This window comes from Cinclus cinclus, chromosome 5 (genome assembly GCF_963662255.1).
Source record: "Cinclus cinclus chromosome 5, bCinCin1.1, whole genome shotgun sequence".
In the NCBI taxonomy this organism is placed as follows: Eukaryota; Metazoa; Chordata; class Aves; order Passeriformes; family Cinclidae; genus Cinclus; species Cinclus cinclus.
In genome coordinates, this window is record NC_085050.1 from 8,046,035 (window position 1) to 8,069,616 (window position 23,582).

The 23,582-nt window shown below is 37.8% G+C and overlaps 1 protein-coding gene across 1 annotated transcript in view; it reads left to right on the top strand.

Moving 5' to 3' along the window:
* Positions 1–23,582, top strand: part of NSD2 (nuclear receptor binding SET domain protein 2) — a 98,979-nt gene that overhangs the window by 62,013 nt on the left and 13,384 nt on the right. Inside the window, exons 8-13 of the mRNA XM_062492627.1 lie at positions 1,541–1,685; positions 4,192–4,310; positions 7,689–7,770; positions 8,756–8,880; positions 21,589–21,720; positions 22,774–22,897. Of these exons, the coding sequence (XP_062348611.1) occupies positions 1,541–1,685; positions 4,192–4,310; positions 7,689–7,770; positions 8,756–8,880; positions 21,589–21,720; positions 22,774–22,897 (727 nt within the window). The remainder of the gene's footprint in view (positions 1–1,540; positions 1,686–4,191; positions 4,311–7,688; positions 7,771–8,755; positions 8,881–21,588; positions 21,721–22,773; positions 22,898–23,582) is intronic.

A 23,582-nucleotide genomic window follows, 5' to 3' on the forward strand; every position in this document is an offset into this window, starting at 1 on the left:
TGCAAGGGTCCCTTCACCATTAAGAATTCTGAATGTCTTTTCCTTGTCATTTCACAGTCCTGCTAGTCAGGTGAAAGTTATTTTTCTTTCTTTGTTGAGCCAGGAGGTAATGTTAATGTGTGTCTGATTTGTCCGAATAAATCTAGTTATTTCTTGGAGAATTAAATGGCTCTGTGCCCTCATTGAGCACGATGACCTGTACATTTGTGACTACAGTCAAAATTGATGCCTATTTCATGTCCTGAAGAAGTGAGATTTGTAGAAGGGAGGTATCTTGTGGGTTTATGTTCCTCCCTTTCAGTAACGTGAATCCAGCTGTTGGATTTTAATCAGACTTTGAGTAGAGGCTTTCAAAGATATTTGTACTTCTCAAGCTTTATGCAGATGGATTACAGATAGAAACAAGACAATTCTTAGTACTCTACTGGGAAGGAAAGCATGGATTTCCATACTTAGACAGTTACCAATGGAAGGAAGGTACTGTAGCTATTTCAACACCTTGAAAAGCATCAGTCACATTTGCATCTTCTTTGATAACAGGAAATGTAGTTTTAAGACCCTAAATTCTAAGAAATTAGGTTTAATCATTTCACCTTCTCAGAAAAATTGTATTTCTGTTCTATTGAATGGTGTTACTCTTTGAATGATTGGTTTTCTTGACCTAGTTTTTAATTTGCTCTCGGCTTTTGGGGTATCAGTTGCATCACTCAGACAGGATTTTAGGGAGTGCTGGGTAATGAGATGAGGATTGTTTTTAAACGTACTGTTTCATTTCTGTATAAGCGTAGAGTTTTTTGACTTGTATGATTAATCAAATCGGATTTTCTTTAAGTAGAAGTGGGGGTATACTGAAGGAGTTCGGGAGGATTTTTTCCTTCTTTTTAATACTGGATATTTGGTTTTTTTGGTTGAATAAACTTCTAGAAACTCTATTACCATGTTGATGGATATTATGTGTCCTGCCTATAACATTAAGAAAGATGCACAGCTTGTGAGTTCCTAGTCTTCATATGCATAACAAAAAAATGATGAATCAATACAGGAATAAGTTGCATCAGATGATAACTTGTGTAAATCTCTCTGCTGACTTAGGTGTACTGAATTCTGTGATTAATGAGCTTTACTGTGAATGGATGGATATTTTTTCTAGGCAAGCGTATATTCCAGTATTGTTTGCCTGTCATTTTTGGATAGATATATTTAAACTTCGTTGAAACATTCACAGTTTTTGAATGATCACTGCACAAGATTTAGACTTAATCCACTTACTTCATTTTTTCAATGGCAAAAGGCAAATAGATACTTCCAAAATTAGTCTTAATATTTCTGAATAAGGTAGATGATTTTTTTAAAGACACAGAGGGAGAAGTGGTTGTTCAAAGCAAAACTGGATACAGTAGGTTTTATTCTAGTTCTGTCAGCAGCAGAAATGTTAGATAACTTGTTTGTATCCAGTTTTCCAAAGTGATGGAAGTGTGTACACCATTCTTTCCAATGGTCACCTTTGTTTTTTAATTCAACCCTATTTCTGCATGTATAGGTGGTTGCTGAACATCCAGATGCTTCAAGTGAGGAGATTGAAGAGCTGCTCGAATCGCAGTGGAACATGCTTAGTGAAAAACAGAAAGCTCGCTATAACACAAAGTTTGCCATAGTGACCTCTCCCAAATCTGAAGAAGACTCTGGTAAACGTAAAACTGTGCTAGTGTACTCTAACTAAATTTGATATACATAGTGGCATTAAACTAAGCACATATTTGAGACCCTGTAGGGAAAACAGCTTTCACTGTTTTCCAGTTTTAATTCTTGGTGTTTGTGCCAATAGCAAAGGAATGCCAATGGTTACAATAAACGCAACCCATGAAGTCTACATTTCTTGCTCATTGTTCTGAAAAGTTGTTATATGTAAACCTTCTGCTGTTTAGACATTGCTGATTTCTCATTCTTCTTCTGCCCATAAGCAGCTGCCATTGCATCCACTGCTTGTTACAAGTGGATGGTGGGAAAGGAAGATGAAGTGCTACTGCTAGTAAAATTTGAGATGTTGTTTTTATAAAACAGTTAAAAATGGTTTAAAAAAATTTAATCACTGCTACACCTTTTCTTCATATATACCTAAAGTGTATTACTTCACATCATCATGAACTCAGGAAGAACTATTCCAAACTTTATTCTGAACCCTTCACCCATTTGGCATTTTATTGTGCTACTCAAAGTTTTTAGGACTTTGTGCAAGTTTGCAAGTACTTTAGTTTTCTCTCCTTTTATTTTTTTGTTGCTGTTTTCTGGTGTTTGTTTTTGATGAACAGTCTCGATTGTTTTCCAAAAAATATTTGAGGGGGTTTGGAGTCACTTATTTGAGAAGGGAGGAGGAAGAAGATAGTTTGCCATTTGCATGAACTCTATCAAATTTAACTAGCTATCATTTTTCAAATTTAAATAGCTTTACAGCATTGTAAGAAGGCTTACTGTGGAAGTATTAGAAGTCAACAGGTGCTGCTTTGGGCAATGACAAGAATGAGAGGGAATGTTTGAAAGTTTGTGAGACTTGGAAAAACTTGTATAAAAATGGCAGTCAGTTTTGTTAACTGTGTGTGTGTGTGGAATAACATAATTTTGTGGAAAAATTGAAAAGTTTTTAACTTTAAATTTTAAGTGTTAAATATTTGGATATCAGTTTAAAAAAAAAACACATTCTGTATCTCTCAAGGTTCATCATTGAAGAATATTGGAGAGGCCAAACGTAAAGTGTTTCAAGACTCACCTAAAAGGAGATCAAGATCCAGAAGTAATTGAAATTTGTGTTGTGTGCAAATAGCTCATCATTATAAGTAGCTATTGAGTGTATTTTTTTATGTAATCACCCACGTATCATAATATCTTTATTTTATCTCAGATGTTGTCTTCCTTGACATTAGAACTTTAATGGATCCCAAATTAAATATCTTAACACTGTAGTGCTGAATTTTGTTCACCTTCCTCAGTGTCATACTGCAAGAAATGTAATTGAAATTGTACCTGTACCAGGTGTTTCTAGTACATATACTGTGTACATTTATAGTTACCTACAGATGAAAATATGTCAGTTCACTTGTTCCCCATCTCAAATCCTCTTATCTTAAACTTGGAAGAATGTTGTGGGATTTCTTCTGCTGGCTTTTTGTAAATAGCAGGTTCTCCTGGAGCCATTTCAGTCTGCATTGTGGATTTAGTTTGATCATAGAATATTTAGGATAAGAACATTAATTTGAAAATTATCCATATTTTCAAGTTTCTATATTTTAAATATTTGCAGATATTTGTTCCTACTGGAATAGAATGCTTGTAGGGCAGTTTTCAGTTAACATATTTGTGCCCCTGGAGCTTGTAATTTTCATGCTAATAATGTTCTGTAGCTTCATGAACTAGGGAGTACTGGAGAGTGTAATTATATTGTCATTTCATCTTGATGAAACAGGCTACTTCCCAAACCCTCATCTGTCTCTTCTAGGTGCAGATAGTAGTGGAACCTGTGGCAGGGATATGTAGATTACTCACTGACCTTTTGTATTTAGCAGCTGCTTGAACTTTACCATCTAAATACATTAATAACTTTGTGGTCTAAAATGGCCAATGTGGTTCTGTTCATAGGATTCTGCTTCATAAAGGCAAGGCAGTCTTAGGTCTCATGTGAAATGCAATCAGCTTGTTAGAGTCTGGAATTGCCATACAAGAAAGAGAATTAATCTGTGCACTTGGTGATATCTTGTCTTTTTCAGAGGCCCCTTAGTAGATGTCACCACTTAGGCTTAAGGAGGAGACTTAGAGAGCAGTTCTAGTGGTAAGACACTGTTACAAAGTGCCAGGAGAGTTAAATGTTATATAGATCAATCAGGTGCAGTCTGATGATACAAAACAAATGTTGATTTTAAACAAAAACAATTCTGATTTTAAAGTAGTTTTTGTGTAGGTAGACTCATCTTTGTAAAATAACTTGAGTATGAAGCAGTTGATTTGGATTTGTTCTAGAGTTAGTCTTCAGCACCAGAAACCAGACTCTAAGCAGAGTCATCAAACTGTGTCAATGCTTAACCATGTTTTAAAAATAATGACTGAAAGAAAAGTACCTTAAATAACTAGATCAGTTCAAATAATTTCAAAGTGGGTTTTAGATTATTTTTCATGTGAGTTTCCCCCATCCCCCATCCCAAGGTAATTTACATGGAAATAAAAGAAACCAAAAAAAGAGGACAAAGGAGCCTACAGAAGATTTTGAAGTTCAGGAAGCACCTAGGAAAAGACTCAGGATGGATAAACAGAATAATCGGAAGGTAATTATGTCATTGGTTTGTTGGGGTTGATTTATAGCAGCACCAGTCACATTGCTGTAGTTAAGTTTGTCAGCATTTCCATTTTCAGGATTAAAAAAGAAATGTCCATATCTCTTACCAAACTGTTGTCAATATTGAGAGATACTTGTGAGCTTACCACTGTGGGATGTTTTTCCTTTGGTTTTGAGGATGGAGGTATGACAAGTTGCACTTTGCTACTTTAACTGTTTCCCGAAGGAATGTGCAGAGGGAGGCATGAACTCTGTGTTGTTATGCTCTGTAGTTCTTTTTCTTTCCTCCTGATTTTGAGTTATTTTTACCAGAATGTAAAAGAAATACCTTTAGTCAATAGTTACTTGTGTCTAAAGCCAGAAGAAAGCAAGGAAAAAAAAACAGAAAAACTACTTTTCACAAACTGGAAGGCTATAGGACATCTTAGCATGACATGCTGATCCTTTTCTTAGGTTAGGAGACTGCAGTAAATTTATATTTTTGCAGTGTAAATATATCTATCACACAAATTACAGGCTCCTTTTCTGGTTGGCTTGCTTGTGAGAATGAGTTTCCTTACACAGGTCACTGTATGTGGACACAGCACAAATCTTGTGGAGATTCAGGCACAGGTTTATTTAGTCATGCATGTAGAGCAGTGAATTTCATGGGTTTTGCTTGTGTGGAAAGCAGCTCACACGTGTGTTGAGGTGTGTTATTGCAGTATCATACTGTAGTGTGAGTACCTAGACCTGAGCTCAGAATTTCAGTGGTACAGCAATCAAATGAAACAACCTAATAGAAGGAAAGGTTCTAGACATATATTTTTAAATTAATTGTGGAGGTTTTATTTGTAGATGTCCGTTTGTTTGGTGGGCTGGTTATTTTACTACTTCTGTTGATATTGTAGATATTAAGACAATTTATTGTTTTAGAGTTTAATAATATAAAAAAAACCATATAGGCCTAATGAGCTGATTAAATCAGCAAGGGACAGAGATAATTGTTAATGTTGTTACCTTTGCAGAAAGAGGGGCCAAAACTGGTTTTTGTAATTCTTGCTGGAATGGGTTAGTCTTTGCATTTTCATGTGACTTTCTAGGAGCAGTTTTTCAAAACTTTTTAAACTTGTCTAATTGATTTGAATACACAATAACACATTAGATCCATGGAATAATGGAGTTTACTTATTATAATTCCTCTTATATAGTCCTTGTTTTGACTGTTCTAAAGGTACTTTCCAGTCCCACCAGCATTTGTACACTACAATTAGCCTACATTCTCAGAAGTAGGATGAAAGGAGGTTGCAGTGTAGTTCATGTATGGGAGGTTCTGGTATCTTTGGTGCTGTGACACACATGTGAATATACCAGCAGGAAAATAAATAACTAAAAGAAGTAAATGATTCTCATAATATTTATAGCACTAATGGCACTGACTTTGTAATGTGCATTTTTAAAATGTTGTTCTTTGTCTGGTCAGTTTATCAGAACTGCTTACAAGGGGTTTGATGTGTGTAAATATTAGGGAGTTTGGAAACTCTGAATGCTTATGGCAGGGTTTGTGCTCCACAGAAAGGTCAGATATGGTCTGCAGTTTGTTTTAAGAATCCTCTCTTAGTCTTTTTCCTGCCTTCACAGTCCCAAGGCACTTAGAGCTGTGTGTGCTGCTGCTTAGTAGAATACTCAGTGAATGACAGTGAAAATGCCTATGTAATGATTCAAAAAAGCAAACACTAACCATAGACCTTCTTTCTGCTGTTCCCAGTTTGTATGCAGGCTTTAGTTACAATCATTTTGGATAGGAGGAGCTTTAATTTAATGACATTTAACTCTTGCACAAAAGTTGTGGGTTATAATCTCTCTTTGTCCTTAATTCTTATTTTAAAAGTCAGAATGTTTTCGCATAAAAGCCATAAATTCCCATGTGGAAGTTTTAAAAAACTAATTTGTTCATTGTTGCTTTGACGATGTATATAAAATGCACATTAACAAAATGGGGGTTCTGTAAAGTGTGCTTTAAATTTAAGAATGAACTATGCTGTACATTTTCACAGAATCACAGAATCCTTAGGATTGGAAGGGGCCTCTGGAAATCATCCAATCCAATCCCCCTGCCAAGACAGGGTCATCTAGAGCAGGTTACACAGGAATGTGTCCAGGTGGGTTTGGAATGTCTCCAGATATGGAGACTCCACGACCTCTGTGGGCAAATGTTCCAATGCTCTGACACCCTATAGCAAAGAAATCTTCTCATGTTGAGGTGGAACTTCTTGTGGTTTAGTTTATGGCCCTGACTCCTCGTCTTGTCATTGGGCACCACGGAAAAGAGTCCAGCACCATCCTCTTGACACCCTGTTCTTTTATTTTTGCCCAGAAGTGTAACAATAATCTTAGAAAAACCAGTACTGGGAGCTTCTGGTGGCATAGGTGATAGGACAGCTTAGTCTGCTTAGAGCTCAGTCACAGCACAGTGTGGCACATCTGTCACCATTTGTGTTTATTTTTACAAAGGAAATCAGTTCTCTGGCCTTTGAGGTGTGACCTGTACATCTTTCTTTGGTAAAACTGAGTGTCAGATGGCAACTGTGAAAAAGCATGTAAAGCATTGGACATGTGTGTAAAGCTTTCTGCTCAGTAGAGTTGTACTTTTTAATCAGGTGAGCATGTGTCAGGGTTGAGTATTCTAGGCTACAGTTTTAGTAATTCGAATGAATTTGTAGCATAAGAAATGGAAAATAGTAGTGGCACGTGTGAGGAACAACGGCTTAATTTTGACAAAGATTTGACAAAAACTTCCCCAGATTTTGGCCCAAACTTTTAATCATGAATTGTCAATCTAGAGCAAATTTAGGTGCTGTTAATTCTCCCTTGAAAATAGTGGTTTTATTTTGGAAATGCTGAAACAATCTTAACCATAGTAATTTAAAAAATGGCACTGCTATAAGTTGTGGAGTTGGAAGCAAGCCTCTCTGAGATTTAGAGTTCTGCACAGGGTTTACTCTCAAATTTCTATAATAATTCTGCAATTTACCTTTAATAATTAAAGGTTTTAATTTGACCAGTTTGTACAAAGAGTAGTAAGGATAATTTACAAGTTGTATGTTCATTTAGCACTCCCCCCTTTGATATGCTGAATTTGGGATGGATAAGTGGGATGCTGAAGTACTGTGTTCTTTAATACTTCTCATTTGTTTATGGGTTTGTACCCTGTGCTGTAAATTAGTTTTAAAGTTCACTTAACTGGGGCTAGTTTAACTACAGTACCATTCAGATATTTGTAAAGACACCTTTTTAATAACATAAGTCCAGAACTAATTGCCAGTTGTATCCAACCACTCATAAATTAGGAGTTTTTTTATTTTTTTCATATTTTTTTTTGTGACAGAGGGAGACAAGCAATGACAAAACAGCAAAAACAAACTCTTCTAAAGTCACAGAAACCTCCTCTTCACAAAAGAACCAGTCAGGTAATGTGGTCAGAATAAGTTTTAATGTAACTTTTTCAATTAAATAATTTTAAAATGCCCAGGTTGTCTGAGGCAGCTGGCTAAATTCTGCTGACTCAGCGAGCAGTTGCAGGCACTGTGCCACAGCTGGGGGGGAGCCCTGTTCCTTCACTGCCCTCCTGCAGCTCGTTCCTGGACTGAAATTGTGCGTGGCTGATGGAGAGCAGCAGTTCACAAGTTTCCCGTGCGATGGCACCAGATTAAAGCTGGTGCCCCAGATCTTGGTGAGCAGGGAACAAACAAACCAACCCTGCTGCTCCTGTTTGCCCGCTGCACTGGCCCAGTAAAACGAGTGCAGTGACCATCAGTGTCATCAGGTACTCTGGGGTTTTAGTCCTTTGAAATGGTGCTGGATGGGAGGCAGTGTGGAGCATGAGAGGGAATTCTATGAAACCTTGGATCAAAACACCAAAGTCAGACTTGTTAATGATGCTCAAGTTTAAGGTAACTGCTGTCAGAACATTTCTCTTCAGGTGTTACCGTGATGTGCCAAAGACAAGCGAGCTTCAGCAAGTCCTGCACAGTGCAGCAGTGGTGATGTGCCATAGCCAATGTGTGGTACTTGGCTCCTGTATATAAATTTTCTTTTAACAAAGTGTTAGTAGTACTCAGATTGTGATGAGCTCACTTAGGCCTTCTCTTAACTGTTACCTCTGCTTTAAAGAGGTCCTAAGTCACAAGACACTTTGGTTTTAATAGAAATGAGAAGATAAAAATTTGGGAAAAGATTTCTTAGCACGTATTTGATTAATGGAGACCTTTATTTTTAAAATCAAGCCAAAATACATGGCTTTGGAAGTGGTGTGTTCACTAAGTCCTAATTCGGTGCCCAGAAGATGTACCTTAGTAATTCCTTCCTGTATCTGAAGGACTATTTTAAATGGCTTCAGGGAGATAACATTTTAAAGTTCCAAACTTCACTTTGTAAACCAAAATTATTTTACAGCAACGAAAAATCTGTCTGATGCATGTAAACCTCTGAAGAAGCGAAATCGGGCTTCAGCAGCAGAATCTTCAACTCTTGCTTTTAGCAAGAGTTCATCTCCTTCAGCTTCCTTAACTGAGAATGAGGTAAAAAAAAATGGTGTTTGCACACAGCCATTTAATTACAGAAATTATCAGGTGTGAATCTTGTTTCAAAAAAAAATCAAAGGCAAATTCTCTAACGTTGGTGCTCTAGATAAGTTACAGTTTTGGCCTCTGTGAAACCTGTTAACGTGTGCATTGCAAATCATTTATTGTAACACGAACGTCTGATTTGGGGACGTCGAGATATTATTGTGGGTTTTAATGTATTTACCAACAACGTTTTAGAATTGTAACCTTCTATTAGAGGCAAAGTAAAATGCCAGTGTGTTCTGTATTTTCTTCTACAGACTTTTATGTAAGTGTACTACGTTAGTTACTTTATGTAACTCAATATTGTCATGTTGCCATAGCTTTTATATTGAAGCAAATTTCCTAATCCTGTGTTTGATCTAGAACTGGACAGTCTTCTGAGCAGAGCCCCTTTTAACTCAAATTAGTTTTCAGGCTGTTTTAGTGCTATTTCTCTGTGATGCAAATAGCTCCAACTCCAGTAGAGTTAAACAGGCAGTGAAGGATGTATCTTTTTGATACTTGCTAATCATAGTCTTAGCTCTGCATATTTGGAACTGTAATTCTTCTCAGTTGACATACAATAAATGAAATGTATGTACCAGAAGTGTATTCATACAATCCATTAAACCATTCCCCAAGTCATCTACACTGTTAAAACCAATCAGCCAAAGAGTGGCAGCATGGGGGTGAAGTATGCATGCTGTTTTGCAGGTGGGTTTGGATCTGTAGTTGGTAGGATTTAGTAAAATATCCATAGACAAACAGCTTCACCCAGTTTGTGTTACAAAAGCTGTAGAGAAAATACTTGCCTGCTAACAAGGGAATAGGGCTTCCAGCTCTCCTAGAGACTTTCATCTTCCCTAACAAATGCATGAGGTGCTGTAATGAATGCAGTTAAAATATCTAGGCAATGTTCAGTAAACAGTTTACCTTTGGGTAGGGAAAAAGATTGCATGTTAATGGCTGTATATCTTAACTGTAAATGGAAAAACATTTTAACTAGAAGAACCTCAATAAATACTCCCTCCTGTATCCCAGTAAAACAAGCAAAGGAGGTCCCAGTGGAAGTAATGTCCATAGCAGCAGCCAAGTAAAGTAATACTTACTTTGCTTTCTCAGTTGAGAAACTCCCACCTTTTGGCTTACCAGCTTCTGCTGGATTGGCTGTGCTGATGGGACTTGCTGTATAATGGTCTGTTTGGAACCCTCTATTCAACCAGACTAGTTTAAGGAAAGATCTGGAGGGTTTTGGCTCAAAATATGCATGTCTAAATATCGTGCACTCATGAGAAAGATTCTTCTCTTTCTTAAGATTATGATTGTAAAGTGAATTTTCCAGAAGTCTTTCTCAACAAAAGATGCTTCTTTGTAGGATTTTGGATTTTATCAATGGTTCGCATGTAAGAAAGGTTATAGTTACACCTTACATGTGGCTGAGATGGAAATTCTAAAATGCAGCACTAATTTACTCAGCTACTGCTGAACAGTAAAAGACCTGAGAAAAATTAACTTAATACACTGCTCACAGAACACAGATACACCAACTAGAAAGTGAATTAATTGCTTTCAAAGGGTTAAGATAGCCAAAAAAAGTCCCAAACAGCACAACAGGAAGTACACCTTGTTAAATAATTTTGGGGGACTGGGTGCAGGGGGAAGTAGATTAATGGGCTAAATCCTTGGATTGGTTAAAGCTACACTGACCTGAACCTGGACCAACCAAAAATTGGGCCCAGTTTGTTTCCTATGTTACATATATTTTTGCCTTTCAATAAAACAAAAATGTCAGGCATGTGTTTCAGAAATTAATATTGACCTGCTCTACAAAACAAGGAAAGACAGAAATTCTGGATTGTGTGGGTGGCTCTTAAAAACTTTTTTCCTTTTTTGTATTTTTATTTAGCACTTGTCTAAATAGCTAAATATGTGTGTGTCCTGAGAGCATTCATCTGGAGAGAAACTTTCTCAGTATTAAGGGAAAGTTTTTAAAAAATAAACAGAGTCAGGTAATGATGAAAGCCTTGCACAGCTAATTGAGTAGGATGCAATTCTTCTCAACTTTAAATAGATTTAATGATTAACTTTCACATTTTTGTGTTCACTATAATACTTCTGAGTGTTGGTTTAGGTGCTCTCTTATCAAGTATAGGAAAAATTCTCTGTATTGTACAAGCACATACATCTCCACAAGGTGTATATATGAGGATTCTGGTCTTTTTTCTCCCCCTCTCCTTTCTTTTTCTCCCATACTCTTTGTGAACAGCTTGTTCCAGAGTGGAACCTGGATGTGACTGTTATTTGTCAAGAACTGTTGACACACTCCTTATATGTCTGTCCTTTACAACCAGGTTCTAGGAAAGATGTGATCAGTTCTTTCTTGTTTGAAAGATGCGTCTTATTTGACATTTAAAAAATATTTTGAATTATTTTTGTTGTTATTGGGGATATTTTTTAAATGGAGTTTATTTGAAATACTATAAAATCAGGCAAGGCCAAATTTCAGTTGATAAATTACTTTGGGAGGGAGAAATCAGTGGGAGTGTAGACTTGTTCAAACAGATTTATAGATGTGACTTATTAAAGGTTCGCTCCCTTCAAAAAAATTGGGCTTTGAAGTTTTTTTAAGGTGGGTGGACAGAAGCAGTAAAGTGTTTATACAGGAATAAATGAATTTCATACCTGCATTTAATTTTGAAACAAAACAATTTTGCTTCTAGGCACTTGACTCAAGTCACTTACGTGAAATATGATTTTGTTGAAATATAATTCTTAATGAGCAACTGGTACGGCCAGATGTGAAAAAGATACTCAACACTTTGGAGTCTGCAAAAGCTTGGAGTAAATTTTACTGGCTATGTAAGACTTGGTGTAAGCATCCAAAAGCACATATTTGTGAGAAGAGATGCAGGTGGTGTATTTTAATTTCTTTTTTTACCTTGGCCCTCCACCCCCCAGTAATGTAATAGGTGCCAGTAAGAGTGTAATCAGTATTTTTTTAATAAATAAAAAAGGTTTTAAATTACCATTATTGCTGGATTATTGGCACACATGGTGTGTTTGCATGAAACATATCTGCTTCAGCTTTTCAGTCAATTTCTGTGATTATTGTCTGGCTTCATTAAACTGGATGAATTTGTTGACAGCAGACGAGTGTCAAAGTATTGTGCAGACTGTAGGTACTACTCACAAACTTTGTCAAAGAAACTGTAATCTTTTCCTACGAGAGGACAAAATAAAGCACATGTAATACTCTATAAGTTAGCCAGCCTGTCATTCATCACACCTTCAAGTCTGAGCTGACCAGCAGATGGCAGCTTAACGAAGCCTGGGAAAGATTTGAAGAGGTGCTTTTATTTTAATTTCATCGCATCTTCCTTAAAGGAATTCTTTCTTCCTTCTGTAACACCCAGTGTCAAAACAAGCTCAGTTCCTGGTTATAGTTACAAGTTCTTGTGTTTCCAGGGCCTAACAATGCAAATTATAATAATGCAAGCCTTAATGCTCTTTTTCTGCATGTTAAAACAGCTCTTTTTTCCCATTACTGGTTTGAGATAGATTTCATTTATGTGCATTTTTAATGGGCATTAGCATGTATACACAAAGGAGAAAACGTACAGCTCTTAAAAGGTAAGGTGTTTGAGGAGGTAAATATGAGACATGCACACCTTGCAACTCAAAAAGTACATCGGCTCCATTTATCAATCCTGGAGTCTAGTTGTCCTAGAGTATGCAACTCAAAACTCTTACTGAAGGTGAAAATGACTTTTTCATCCTAAGAACAGGAAGGAAGAAGGGAATTCATGTTATTTTAAATGAACTACTGACCTAAAGAAAAAGCAGTTGCAGTTGACCTTGCAGGTTGTTAAACAAAATCATTGTGCTTCTAACTGTTCATTCAAGCTTCCTGCAAATATAATTCTCTCTTCTAAGCATTGCTTAAGGATAAGTTATTATATAGTGCCACCTTACATCCTGTGACTTAGCAGACAGTTGTTTCCTGTGTTTGTTTCTGTACGCCTCTGAATTTTGTTTTTTTTTCCATTTGAAAGCACCAGTAAGCAGTCAGGGGTACATTTTTATGGAACACTGCAAGTAGTTGGACTTGTTCCTTGCTAAGCCTCTGCTAAAGCCTCTAACATTTTACAGGACCAGCATCACCCACCAGACCATACAGTTTTGTTACAATGGTTGTATTTTTACATGGAAAAAAGTTCTAAGCTTCACTTTTGTTCTTTGACGGCACATTCTGTGTAGAAAACTAAGTTTCTTATGTACTTATTCTCCTCTTGTGTGTTACTTAGGCTTCAGAGTGCAGAGAATCTGTTAACTGAATGTTTACATGATGTAGGTTTTTATTCCGCATCCCCTACCAAAGTATCATGAATATCTGTAGGCAATTTTATACTGTTTTAAAATGTTCTCATAGTTTTAATTAACTTTCCAGGCAAATTCAGAAATGCATAATATCCTTACCTGAAACGTCTAACTCCTGCTAATAATAAAAATGAAACTTGTCCCAGGCTGTCTTTTTTTTTTTTTTTTTTGCTATTATAGTACTGTGTACACTTGTGGCACCGCATACTTAAAGAATTTTATCTAGTCTAGCAGTATGGGCCAAAATATCATTCTTCATTCAGTTCAGGAATTCTTATATGAAATAAAGGAAATGTTAACTGTAACTCAATTGGCTCTGTCAGTTTTTCTGTCTCTGTGTGGGTGCACGGTAGATTGTCTTTTGAATACAGCCTGACCTGTTTGTATGTTGCTTATTGATTTACTCTTACAGAAGTTGTTCTTAGAGTAAAAATAAACAAAAACCCAGAAAACAAAAATCCCAACCCTCTAGCTGCTCAGACTTTGTTAATAAGAAAAAAGTGTGCAGTTGGGTTTTATCTCTTGGAAAGGTGGAAGAGTTTATTTGTCAGAACATGCATTCTCCAAGCTTTATACAGAGAGCTCTTGGCCAGCCCACCTCGCTTCCTCCTGGGTGACTGTGGTGTAGAAATCACCGACTCTAAAGTCTTGTCAGGAAGTCTGAGATTGTAGCAGTGTCATGAGTGTTAAGGAAAGTGAAACTTAGTGGGCAACAGCATTCAGAACTCCTGAAGACATGTCTCTCTAATTGCCTGTGAAAAGATGCTGTGAATCTTTTGTATATGATATGTTCATATCATATGATCATAATATATATGATTGGCAGGCGACCTGAGAGAGGATGTTGCTTAAGACATCCCTGAAGAAGGTGCAGGTCGCTCTTTGTGGGCCCTTTTATAGATCCTGCTGCTCCTGAAGTGGAGGAGACTTTCCTGCCAAACAAGCAGGAGGAAATAATCTGCCATGCTTTGTTTTCATTTTATATACCCCTAGCTTTAAGATAGTGTACGTAGTGGGGTGTGTTTCCTTTTTGATATCCTACAGCCTACATTATTAAGCAAGTGATGCTTAAGTAAACCAACGGGAAATGGGAGGGGTTGCCTTCTTTGGCTCTCAGAAAATTTGCCCTTCAGTTGTTTTTGTTACTACTTAAACAGAATGTGACAGAAGAACATCGTTGCCTTGAATGACTAAGACCAAAGCTTGTATTCTTAAGGCTTAAGAAGGCTGTTACACAAGCATATGTGAGTAATACAAGAAGGGCTTTTATTAGACTGAATGAATTGATAAAGTGAGTTTTCTGAAGAAGAAATTTTTTGAACGGAAATTGTGCTTTGCTAGCTGGAAAAGTCTAAAGAGGTCTGTGACTGGTGAAGTAGCAACTGTTGGAGCCTGTTCCATTGTGGGCACCATAGATGCTCAAATGTTAATAGCTTCTTCAGTCTAAATTTCCAGATTTGTTTTGAGCCTCCAAACATGGCAGGAAAACCTTGTCTGAATTGGATCTAGGAAAGGGGAAGTCCCAGGAAAACTGATGAGCACAGAAGTGTTGATGTTCAGTCTGCAATTGCCAACATACAGTGAATAGTATTTGGGATTTGATTCTGCTTCATGAGACAGAAGTTTTGCCTTAACAAATACTGGTCCTTTAGGACAGCCTTCAGCCAGGAAATACTTCCAAGGGAAGGAAAAGTCACACCATGACCCCCTCTGCACCTCCTAGGGTAACATTCAGGCAGCAAGGATGCTTTCTTAGATCAGCTGTTTAAAATGAAGATTTCATCCTAAATGTAAAACAAAAGGCACATTTAATAGCCAGGTCACCAGCTGATCAAGCAGAATGTTTGCATTTTTTTGTTCTTACTGTCCTAACTTCTTAAATTCCCAGGCTTCGGATTGCATGAGTATAGGCACTTTATTTTCAGACCTAGAATTTCTAAACCTTTTTTTCCTTGAAATTACAGAGCAGTGATTTTGCTGGCTCTGGTATTTATTCTGATTTTGGAGCTGTCTGAAAGGAAGGAGACAGTTTTAAGAGAAGAAAAAATATTTTTTCTTCAGTTGGGTGGAGCAAATGTCTACATCAGTGTTTGACTTCATCTGCTTCTTTGAACCACAGCGTGATTTGAATTTTTAAATTCCAGACTATCCTTTCACAGATTCACAGCTTATATCATGTATCAGTATGATTGGTTGCCAACTGAGAATATGTCACTACTTTTTTTTTTTTTTTTTTTTAAACATAAGTGACATTTCAGCCACCCAGATGTGGAAAGGAACAATACCATTTGCAAAGTTCACCCACGTGGTTCTAGAAATATGCAGGCTGAGTGTACATACCAGCTTGCATTTAACTCTTTTGTGAAAAGCCAGAGGGAATGAAGAATTGCCTTGCATTTCTGCCGAGGTGCACGGCTGAGACTGGGAACAGGTACCTGTTTGTAAAAAATGCTTTAAAAATTGTAGTAGACCTGGAATCAGTATTTAGAAGTACTGTGAGAAATACTTCCCTATGTTAGTGTCAATCCTTTCACCTTTAATTGGTGGTGCAATGAGCTGTGCAGTTAACTCAGACTCGGTGTTGCAGCAGCTGCAGAACTTGTATTACAGCTGAAGGAAATCTTGCAGGTGGAAAACACTGAGAAGTGATGTTGTACACAAAATCTGTGTACAGTCTTCTGTCAAATTGACTTCCTGCCCACCCCACTTTAATCATTTTAGAGTGCTTCAGACAAAAGACAAGAATATAAACATATCAAATCAGAAAACGCACTTAGCTGACTCAGTTTAATTCCTTTCAATGCTCTAATGTGTTTTCTTATTGTAACTATTGTATAGAGTTGCACACATTTCTTCCTCTAAGCCTGCTTAGCAACCTCTGTGAAAACCAAACACTTACTTACTCAATATAATCATGCCAAGGAAACTCCATTATTCCACCAACAGTCCTTGCATCCATATGCACATGTAGGTCCCTTTTGCACGTAACAGGTAAAAGTAGTCCAGGAATCAGGGGAAAAAAAAAGTAATTTTCATCCTTATATATTTAGCAATTAAACAATTACCCAATGCTTGCTGATGTAATCTGGCTTTGTACATCAAATATTGCAGTATGCAAAGCATGTTCATTCAGTTATGAATTACTGCTGAAGATGGCTTTTACAACCACTGTTATATGGTCTTTCTAAAAATAGGTCGATGTTTGAAAGACTTCCTTAAGCATTTCTTTTGGTAATTGTGAACAGGGAATTTTAGCATATAGTCCAAAAGAAAATTAAAAATACTTTGGGGGATTTAAGTCTTTATATGCTGATCCCTGTACCGATGTGGGCCTGAATAACTGTTCCAAAAATACAGTAGTAGTACAAAATGCTCAAAATATCTTGAGTAAACCGAATTGTTTAGTGACCCATTGCTACAGTTTCTGTCTTTTCAGGGGTAAGAATACAATACTAAACAAAGAATTCAGAGAGATGCCAAAATTTTGTCCCAGTTTGACTCAGTAGTGAAGCATTTTTTCAATAATAAAGCTATGGGGAACTTGGAAAAATGCAGTAATGTGTCCTTATATGTTCCCTTTAGATGTTTAAGTAGTGGATAATGACTGAGACACATGGGAAAGGAAGGATTGGTTTGGGAGCCTGATGGGAAATTGGCCATTTCTGAGAGTGGCAATGGTATTCAGAACCTCACTAACCCCTGAAGTAAATTCTGGCCCACCCCACATGAAGAGCATGAATTGGTTTTTAGCCGTTTTCCTCCCTTTTTCTCATTTGTGTATGCAGGTGCACAGTTTCCAGTAGAAAGAGCAGCATTTGATTTCTGAAATACCACCCTTGCTCAGTGTTCAGGCAGCGAAGTGTGAAAGCCTCTGCAGGCGAGTCCTCACAAAATAATGTTGACATTCAGTAATGGAAGGAAGTGGGAAGGAAAGCCTGACTGATGTGCAGTATGTGAGGGCTGATGGTGCTTGCAGTGATCCTCCCTTCAGCACAGGAAGGGTTTTTTCCATGTCACAGCAGCAGTAATTGCTAAAGAGAAGTGGAGATGATGATAGATCAGGTACAATTTCACTGCAGAAACTTGGCACTTGCTAATAATCTGAAGTGAACAGCCTTGGCTTTTTTCCCCTAAATTTGCACGCTGTATAACAGTCCTTTGCCTTTATGAGAAATAAGAAATTTTTCCAAATGTAAAGCAGAAGAAAATAGCTATAAATTGCCAATTAACACATTTAGCTGCTAATCTAAATGTTGATTACTTTGAACCTTGGCCTGAATTTCAGAAGAGTTAATTATAGACAATTTTCTTTGCTAGGAGGATTATATTACAAAAATAAGGACAAGACAAGCTCTGGTATGATTACAAGGGGAAAATTTATATTTGTAACATAACAAGTAAAGTAAAAAGTCCCCCAAAACCTGTCCAGATTTGTATTGAAGGCTGTGTTTTGGGCTCTGGTATGTGAACTGTTAAAAGCTTCCACAGAAGTACTGTTTTTCATTGCAGAGGTGGCTGTGTTCAGCATGAACTATTTTCTAGCAATCTTCTTGTAAATCATCTTAGTGACTGCTTCAGTCTACACATATTTTAATTGCAAAGCTCAGTGTCCCCCAGATGAATTGGAACCTGTTAGGGCTGCTACAGCTTGAGGGAGGTACAAATAGTTTTCCAAACCACCTCATGCTGTACCTCTCTTAGGTTCTAAGTTGTCTCTGAGAAGCATTGGATGAAGGGCTGTCTCAGCCTCTTCTCCACAGGCCTTACGGAACAGATGCTCTTTTACCTCCCTCATATTTCCATTGGTTCCTCTGTGATAACTTCAAGAGCTGAGGTGTTGAATTCCAGTTCTCTTCCAGTTCTCTTCATAGAGGGAAGAGAACATCTTCCTCAAAGATGTCTGGTACACAGTGTTTCACCTGCAAGATCCAAGTAAGGGCCAGTTAAATTATCCTAAGGAAATGCATCCCTTTCTCACAACAGGGAATCTGCTAGCCTTCCCCTTTATTAGGGCCCTAAACTATGAAATCTGGTAGTGAAGTGTGGGTGAGCATGGATTATGGCTGTTGGAGAGGACGATTAAACCTTTGGTCATGATGGCAGAGATGAAGAAGTGCATTCTGCAGCCTGCTCCAGGTCACAGGAGTGTATCACTGAGCTGCTTGTGGGTGTAGTGACTCTTAGGAGTTGAGACAGCTGTGAGCAGGTATCCAGTCTTGTCTGTAATACAAAACTGGTGCTTAATAGAGCATTGGATTTGTAAAATGTGTGAGACTCCTGACAGCTATAAAGGAGAGATTTTGAAAGATCCTCTCAGCCTGGTAGCCATTCACTTGATGAACTAAGGGTATTTTGTTCATGCTCTGTGTTGGTATTTGTGCTTGAAACCTGGCAGTAATCTATAGGTGGATGTAAACTGCCAAGTTTTCTCTTGAAATGGGCTGATAGAATTTGGCTTTTGTGGTTGCATTTGTGATGTCGGATTTGATTCTTGCCAGCACTGCTCCTTTTTTTGGCTCAGTAAGCATTTAATTTAAATAAAGGGCTGGTGCATTAATTCTGAGACGGTAAAATATCCGTTCTGTAGGCAAATTGATGTCAGCCTGAGATTCACAAGTGGCTGGGGTTTTGTCACCCATATCTAGGGGGATTTGCAAAATTGCCTTCTGCCAATAGGGTTCCCTTTCCATAGAGAAGTCTGCATCTTTCATTTGAACAGAATGTATAAACCAAGGAAAATATTGGAAAACATTGCTTTGACTCATTCTCTTAACTGAATATATTTATCACTGGGTATGTTCTGTTTCTCTGCTGTGTTTTCAAAAGCAGTGAGCTGGAGGAAGAGGACCACCTTCCTCAGGGGCAAGGCTCTATGGCTTTTGCTGCTGGGAAGGCTGCTTTAACTCAAGGGGTGCTGCACAAATGAGTTTTCTCTGGGTTTTGGTGTTTTTTGGTGTGGGGAAAAGGTGGGAAGCCTAGTGTCAGGCTGTAGCAAGATTGCTTGTTTCACTTTGCTTTGTTTTGTTCTGTTTTGGTTTTAAGTGGAAAAGAAATGTGGATCTAAGACATTCCAGGTTATTTTTCCTTGTCTTTTCCTAACCATGACTAATTCTGGCTAGTTCAAACAAGAACATAATGAGGTACTAAAAATGTTAGAGCAGGGCACCGCTTACAGTAATTAATGTTTCTGTGGGAATAGTTTAAATAGAAATGAGCATGTGTGTAAGTTTACTTAAACCGTAAGGGAAACTGGGTTTGTGGTTTTGCCATGCTCCCACGCTGCCTTCCTTTATCTGGCCCTTCCTGGCAAGAACTTTGCAGTTCACTATTTCACAGCTCCTTCCAGGGGACAGATATTTCCTGGTACCTGAAGAAAGCAATGATTTTACCTGCAGTTTCTTTTAACCACTTATGAAATGATTGGGCAGAATCCCTAAATCACTCCAGTGGTAGAAATGTTCATAGGTGAAGTGGAGGTATGAATTTGCACACAGGAAATTAATTTATACCCTTGTAAGTAATGAAGGGATGGGGAGACCAGCAACCAACTAACCAACCAACAAATGTCAGTCTGATCCAATTAAATATTTTTAGACATGATCAAGGAAAGCAAATGTTAAATGGAGGAATGCAAGTTAGCTGGCAGCTGCGGTGAGAATTAATCTCTCAAAAACAGTGTTTCTGAAGGGATTTATAAAGACTAAATCTAGGCCTGGTTTGGGCTTGCATTTTTCTTTCTGATTTCAGAATAAATAATCTCTAATAAATTTTCACATTACATGGATTGGTTGATAGGGAGGTTGCATGTGGCTGTCTCCAGCATGTTGCTGGGCCATTTTGAGAAAAAGGTGGTTTACTGTAGATAAATATGAGATTCTGTGTCTGAAAACAGAGAGAAAATTCTTCATATAAAGAGGTGTGTCTGTGTCCTGACAAATGGCTGTTGGCAAAATGATCTCTGAAATAGCTCAGCAATTTAGAGGGACTTTCAGTTCTGTATTGAAGAGACCTGGGGAGATTCTTGCACAGCAGAACAGAGTGGAGAAGAGTGGTATCATGTTGGCTTGCTTTGGATACGGTACTTACAAGACTTGTAATGGGTTATTGCCTCCAGTTCTCATGCTTGATTTTTCAACAACCTTTTTAAAGCACAGAAAAGGTTTCGAGAAACCCCACTAAAATGCTCTATATGCTGGCAAAAGTCCCCTAGGGAGAAAATTAGAGGGTGGAACAAAAAGGATTGAAACGGGCTTAATTGCAGCATGCTTCCACAGGAGGAAAATGTCTGCTTCCAGGGGACTTTTAATATAGCTGAAATGCCTGGAGAAGGCATCATCAACTGTGACTTGCAGTTTGATATTCCAGAAGGGACAGGAGGCAGTACTTTTAATGGTATGTGTGAATAATAACCATTAGAAGCAGCTCAAAGAGAAATGAAGGCTTCCTTCTGCAATTCCAAATTGTGATCTTCTCCTGGAGAATGTACTTAGTGAGGCACAACTCACTGAGTATCGTCTGGGGGCAGCAGCATGAAATTCTGCATCTTCTGGTGTAATATGAGATGAGACAGATGACTTGGTTGTCATTAACCTCCTTAAATTCTACTGAACTGAAAACTACCCTGTATTTTCTTTTAAATATGTTACCTGGGATGGGATTTTTTTTAAAAGTAAATTACTAGTTTAAAAACTAGTTCTTGAAACATCCCGTATTTATTACATCTAGATCTGTTCTCTAAGATTTATCCATAACGGGGCTCTCTTCTGTAGTATTTTGAGTTTATTGTTGACTGTAATGTTCCTTAAAAATATTGAGAGCTGCTTGTTCTTTTCTTCCTCTCTTCTATATGCTGTTCACAATTTCTTGGAAAATATTTGTGTCAGAGACTTATATGCAGCTTGGAGCTTACCAAGTTTCTTTATAAAAATTGACTGTTGCTCTCTCATAAATCACATGCTCAGACTTTAATCAAGGGATTTGAAGATACCCCTGTGTTATGGCTAGGCACTTCTTGCTAACTGTATTATAGATCTGAGTATAAATAAAATGCCATATTGCAAAGTTTTGGTGTTCTATTTTGGCTGCTGGTAAGGAGGATTGTTGTATAATCTATTGATAAGACTTGACAAATGCATATTCTGGTTTCAGTGAAGATGTTTTTTTGAAGGTGGGGGAAAGAAAACCAGAAGAGTGTGCCTAAATCTGTTAGTCTGAATAGCAGTGTGTTTGCTTCCATCACTTCTGATGCTGTGCAAAACTGACCATCTGTGCCTGCTTTCTCTAACACCTGTGTTTAATCTTCAGATCTCTGATGGCCAAGGAGATGAGCGCTCAGAGTCCCCCTATGAAAGTGCTGATGAGACTCAGACTGAAGTGTCTATATCATCCAAAAAATCTGAGCGAGGAGCGGGAACAAAAAAAGAATATGTGTGTCAGGTGAGAGACATTAGCTGGGCTGTGTTTCCCAAGCTTTCCTAGAAAACATCTTTTTAAATATGAAAATGACAATATTAGGCCAGAAACAAGTTTATCCTGTGTGTCTCCGATGTCTGTTGCTGATGAGGTTGCCATGGCAGTAAATGGGATTCTTAATACCTAATTATTTTTTTTCTTGACCTCCAGTAAATGACTTAGCCTTTCTGCTTGAGTTTCCATGTCTGTAAGATAAGCATAATTAATAGCTCAGAAGAAGCACATGAGTGTTGCCAGGTGACTGGTCAGATGATGCAGTAGAGCTGCTGGTTTCTCTGTTAGTGCAGAGGAGGAAGCCCAGCCCAGTGGGGTCTGTGCTCTGCCTGCAGCAGGGATGGCAGCACTGCCCTGCCGTGGTGTGCATTTGGGAAGAGACTGAAAGAAAGAGCCTTTCCTCAAACTGTTCTAGAGGGCTCTTAGGCTATGAAATGATAACACAGTCCAAGTGGACAGATCTAATTTGTTTCTGTAAGACTGGGCAAGCAGTTACATTTCCACTGTTTGCACATAGTGGGGATGAGGTTGTGTCTGTCTGTAAATGTTGGGTAATCCTTAAATTCTGCCAGCACTGTTGTTCGGTTCATTTTTAGTTGTGTGTGTGTCACTGCTAACCACTCAGACACAGATGTATCATTGTGCCAACTGGGCTGATTGCCTTTTGCCCAGGAAAAGGAAAGGAAGGATGCTTTTTAACCCTACTCAGATGCATCAGTGTGCTAGGCAGTATTTCTTACAGCTTTGTTTTCTATTCTTTTATTTTTTTCTGTCAGGTTGTATTTACTCCTGAGCCATGGTCTGAGAGGGGTATTTCTAGTGGTTTAATGATTCTGTTACCTGTTTCAACTTGAAGCCAGGGCATGTGATAATGCTTGTAAAGTTACATTTCTCTTGTTACATTTTATTTCAACAATGGGAAAAGTTATTTTTAGGAGCAGTATATAAAAAGGAATAAAGAAAACAGTTTTTTTTCCACATATGAACTTTTCTTTAACATTCAATGCCTTTGTGTTGTAAAAGCTGTGTGAAAAAACAGGTGATCTCCTACTGTGTGAAGGACTTTGCTATCGAGCTTTTCATGTAAGCTGCCTTGGGCTCTCTGGAAGACCAGCAGGAAAATTCATTTGTAGTGAATGTACATCAGGCAAGTTTGTCCCTTTGTATTAATTAAAAATAAAAAGAAGTTATAGTTTTTCCATATACTGTTCTAGGACATCCTCCTGGACAGAGTATGTATCCTCAGAGAACCCTTATTTATCCTTTGGGACCTGACTGGGTGGGAGTTCTTAGAGTGCCATAAATGTGCCATGTTTTACAAAGTTCGCCCTGTTTTCAGTGAAAACTCTCTGGCAACGTGGCTAATTTAATCAGAATTCCATTGCCTTAATAACTGCAAATTATTTGCTTTCTGAGTACAACTATACATGAGACTTAAAAGTCTGTCACAAAGGCTTATGAAATCCTTGAGAAAGGAGCAGCGAAGTGAAACATTTTCTTTTTTCAGTCCTTTGTCTGTCTGTACCAGTCTTTTGCTTTTCCTGTTAGAAGACTATCTTATTGCTATTAATTTCATTTGCTTTTAAACCTGTAATAACTGTTTGGAAGTTCTTAATCTCAAGATTTTACATAAGATTTGCGTTCTTGCCCATAAGCTCATTTCAGTACATGCAGTAAACCTTGTTGGAACTGCTGCTTCAAAATAAAGCTGTTCCAACTAGTCCAGAAAAAAGATCAGAGGATTCTTGTCTTTGGTTTGTGGTCCTGCTTCAAATTTCAGAGGACCATAGACAAGCCATTGTCCTACTTCATTGGCTTAAAAAAAATTGAAA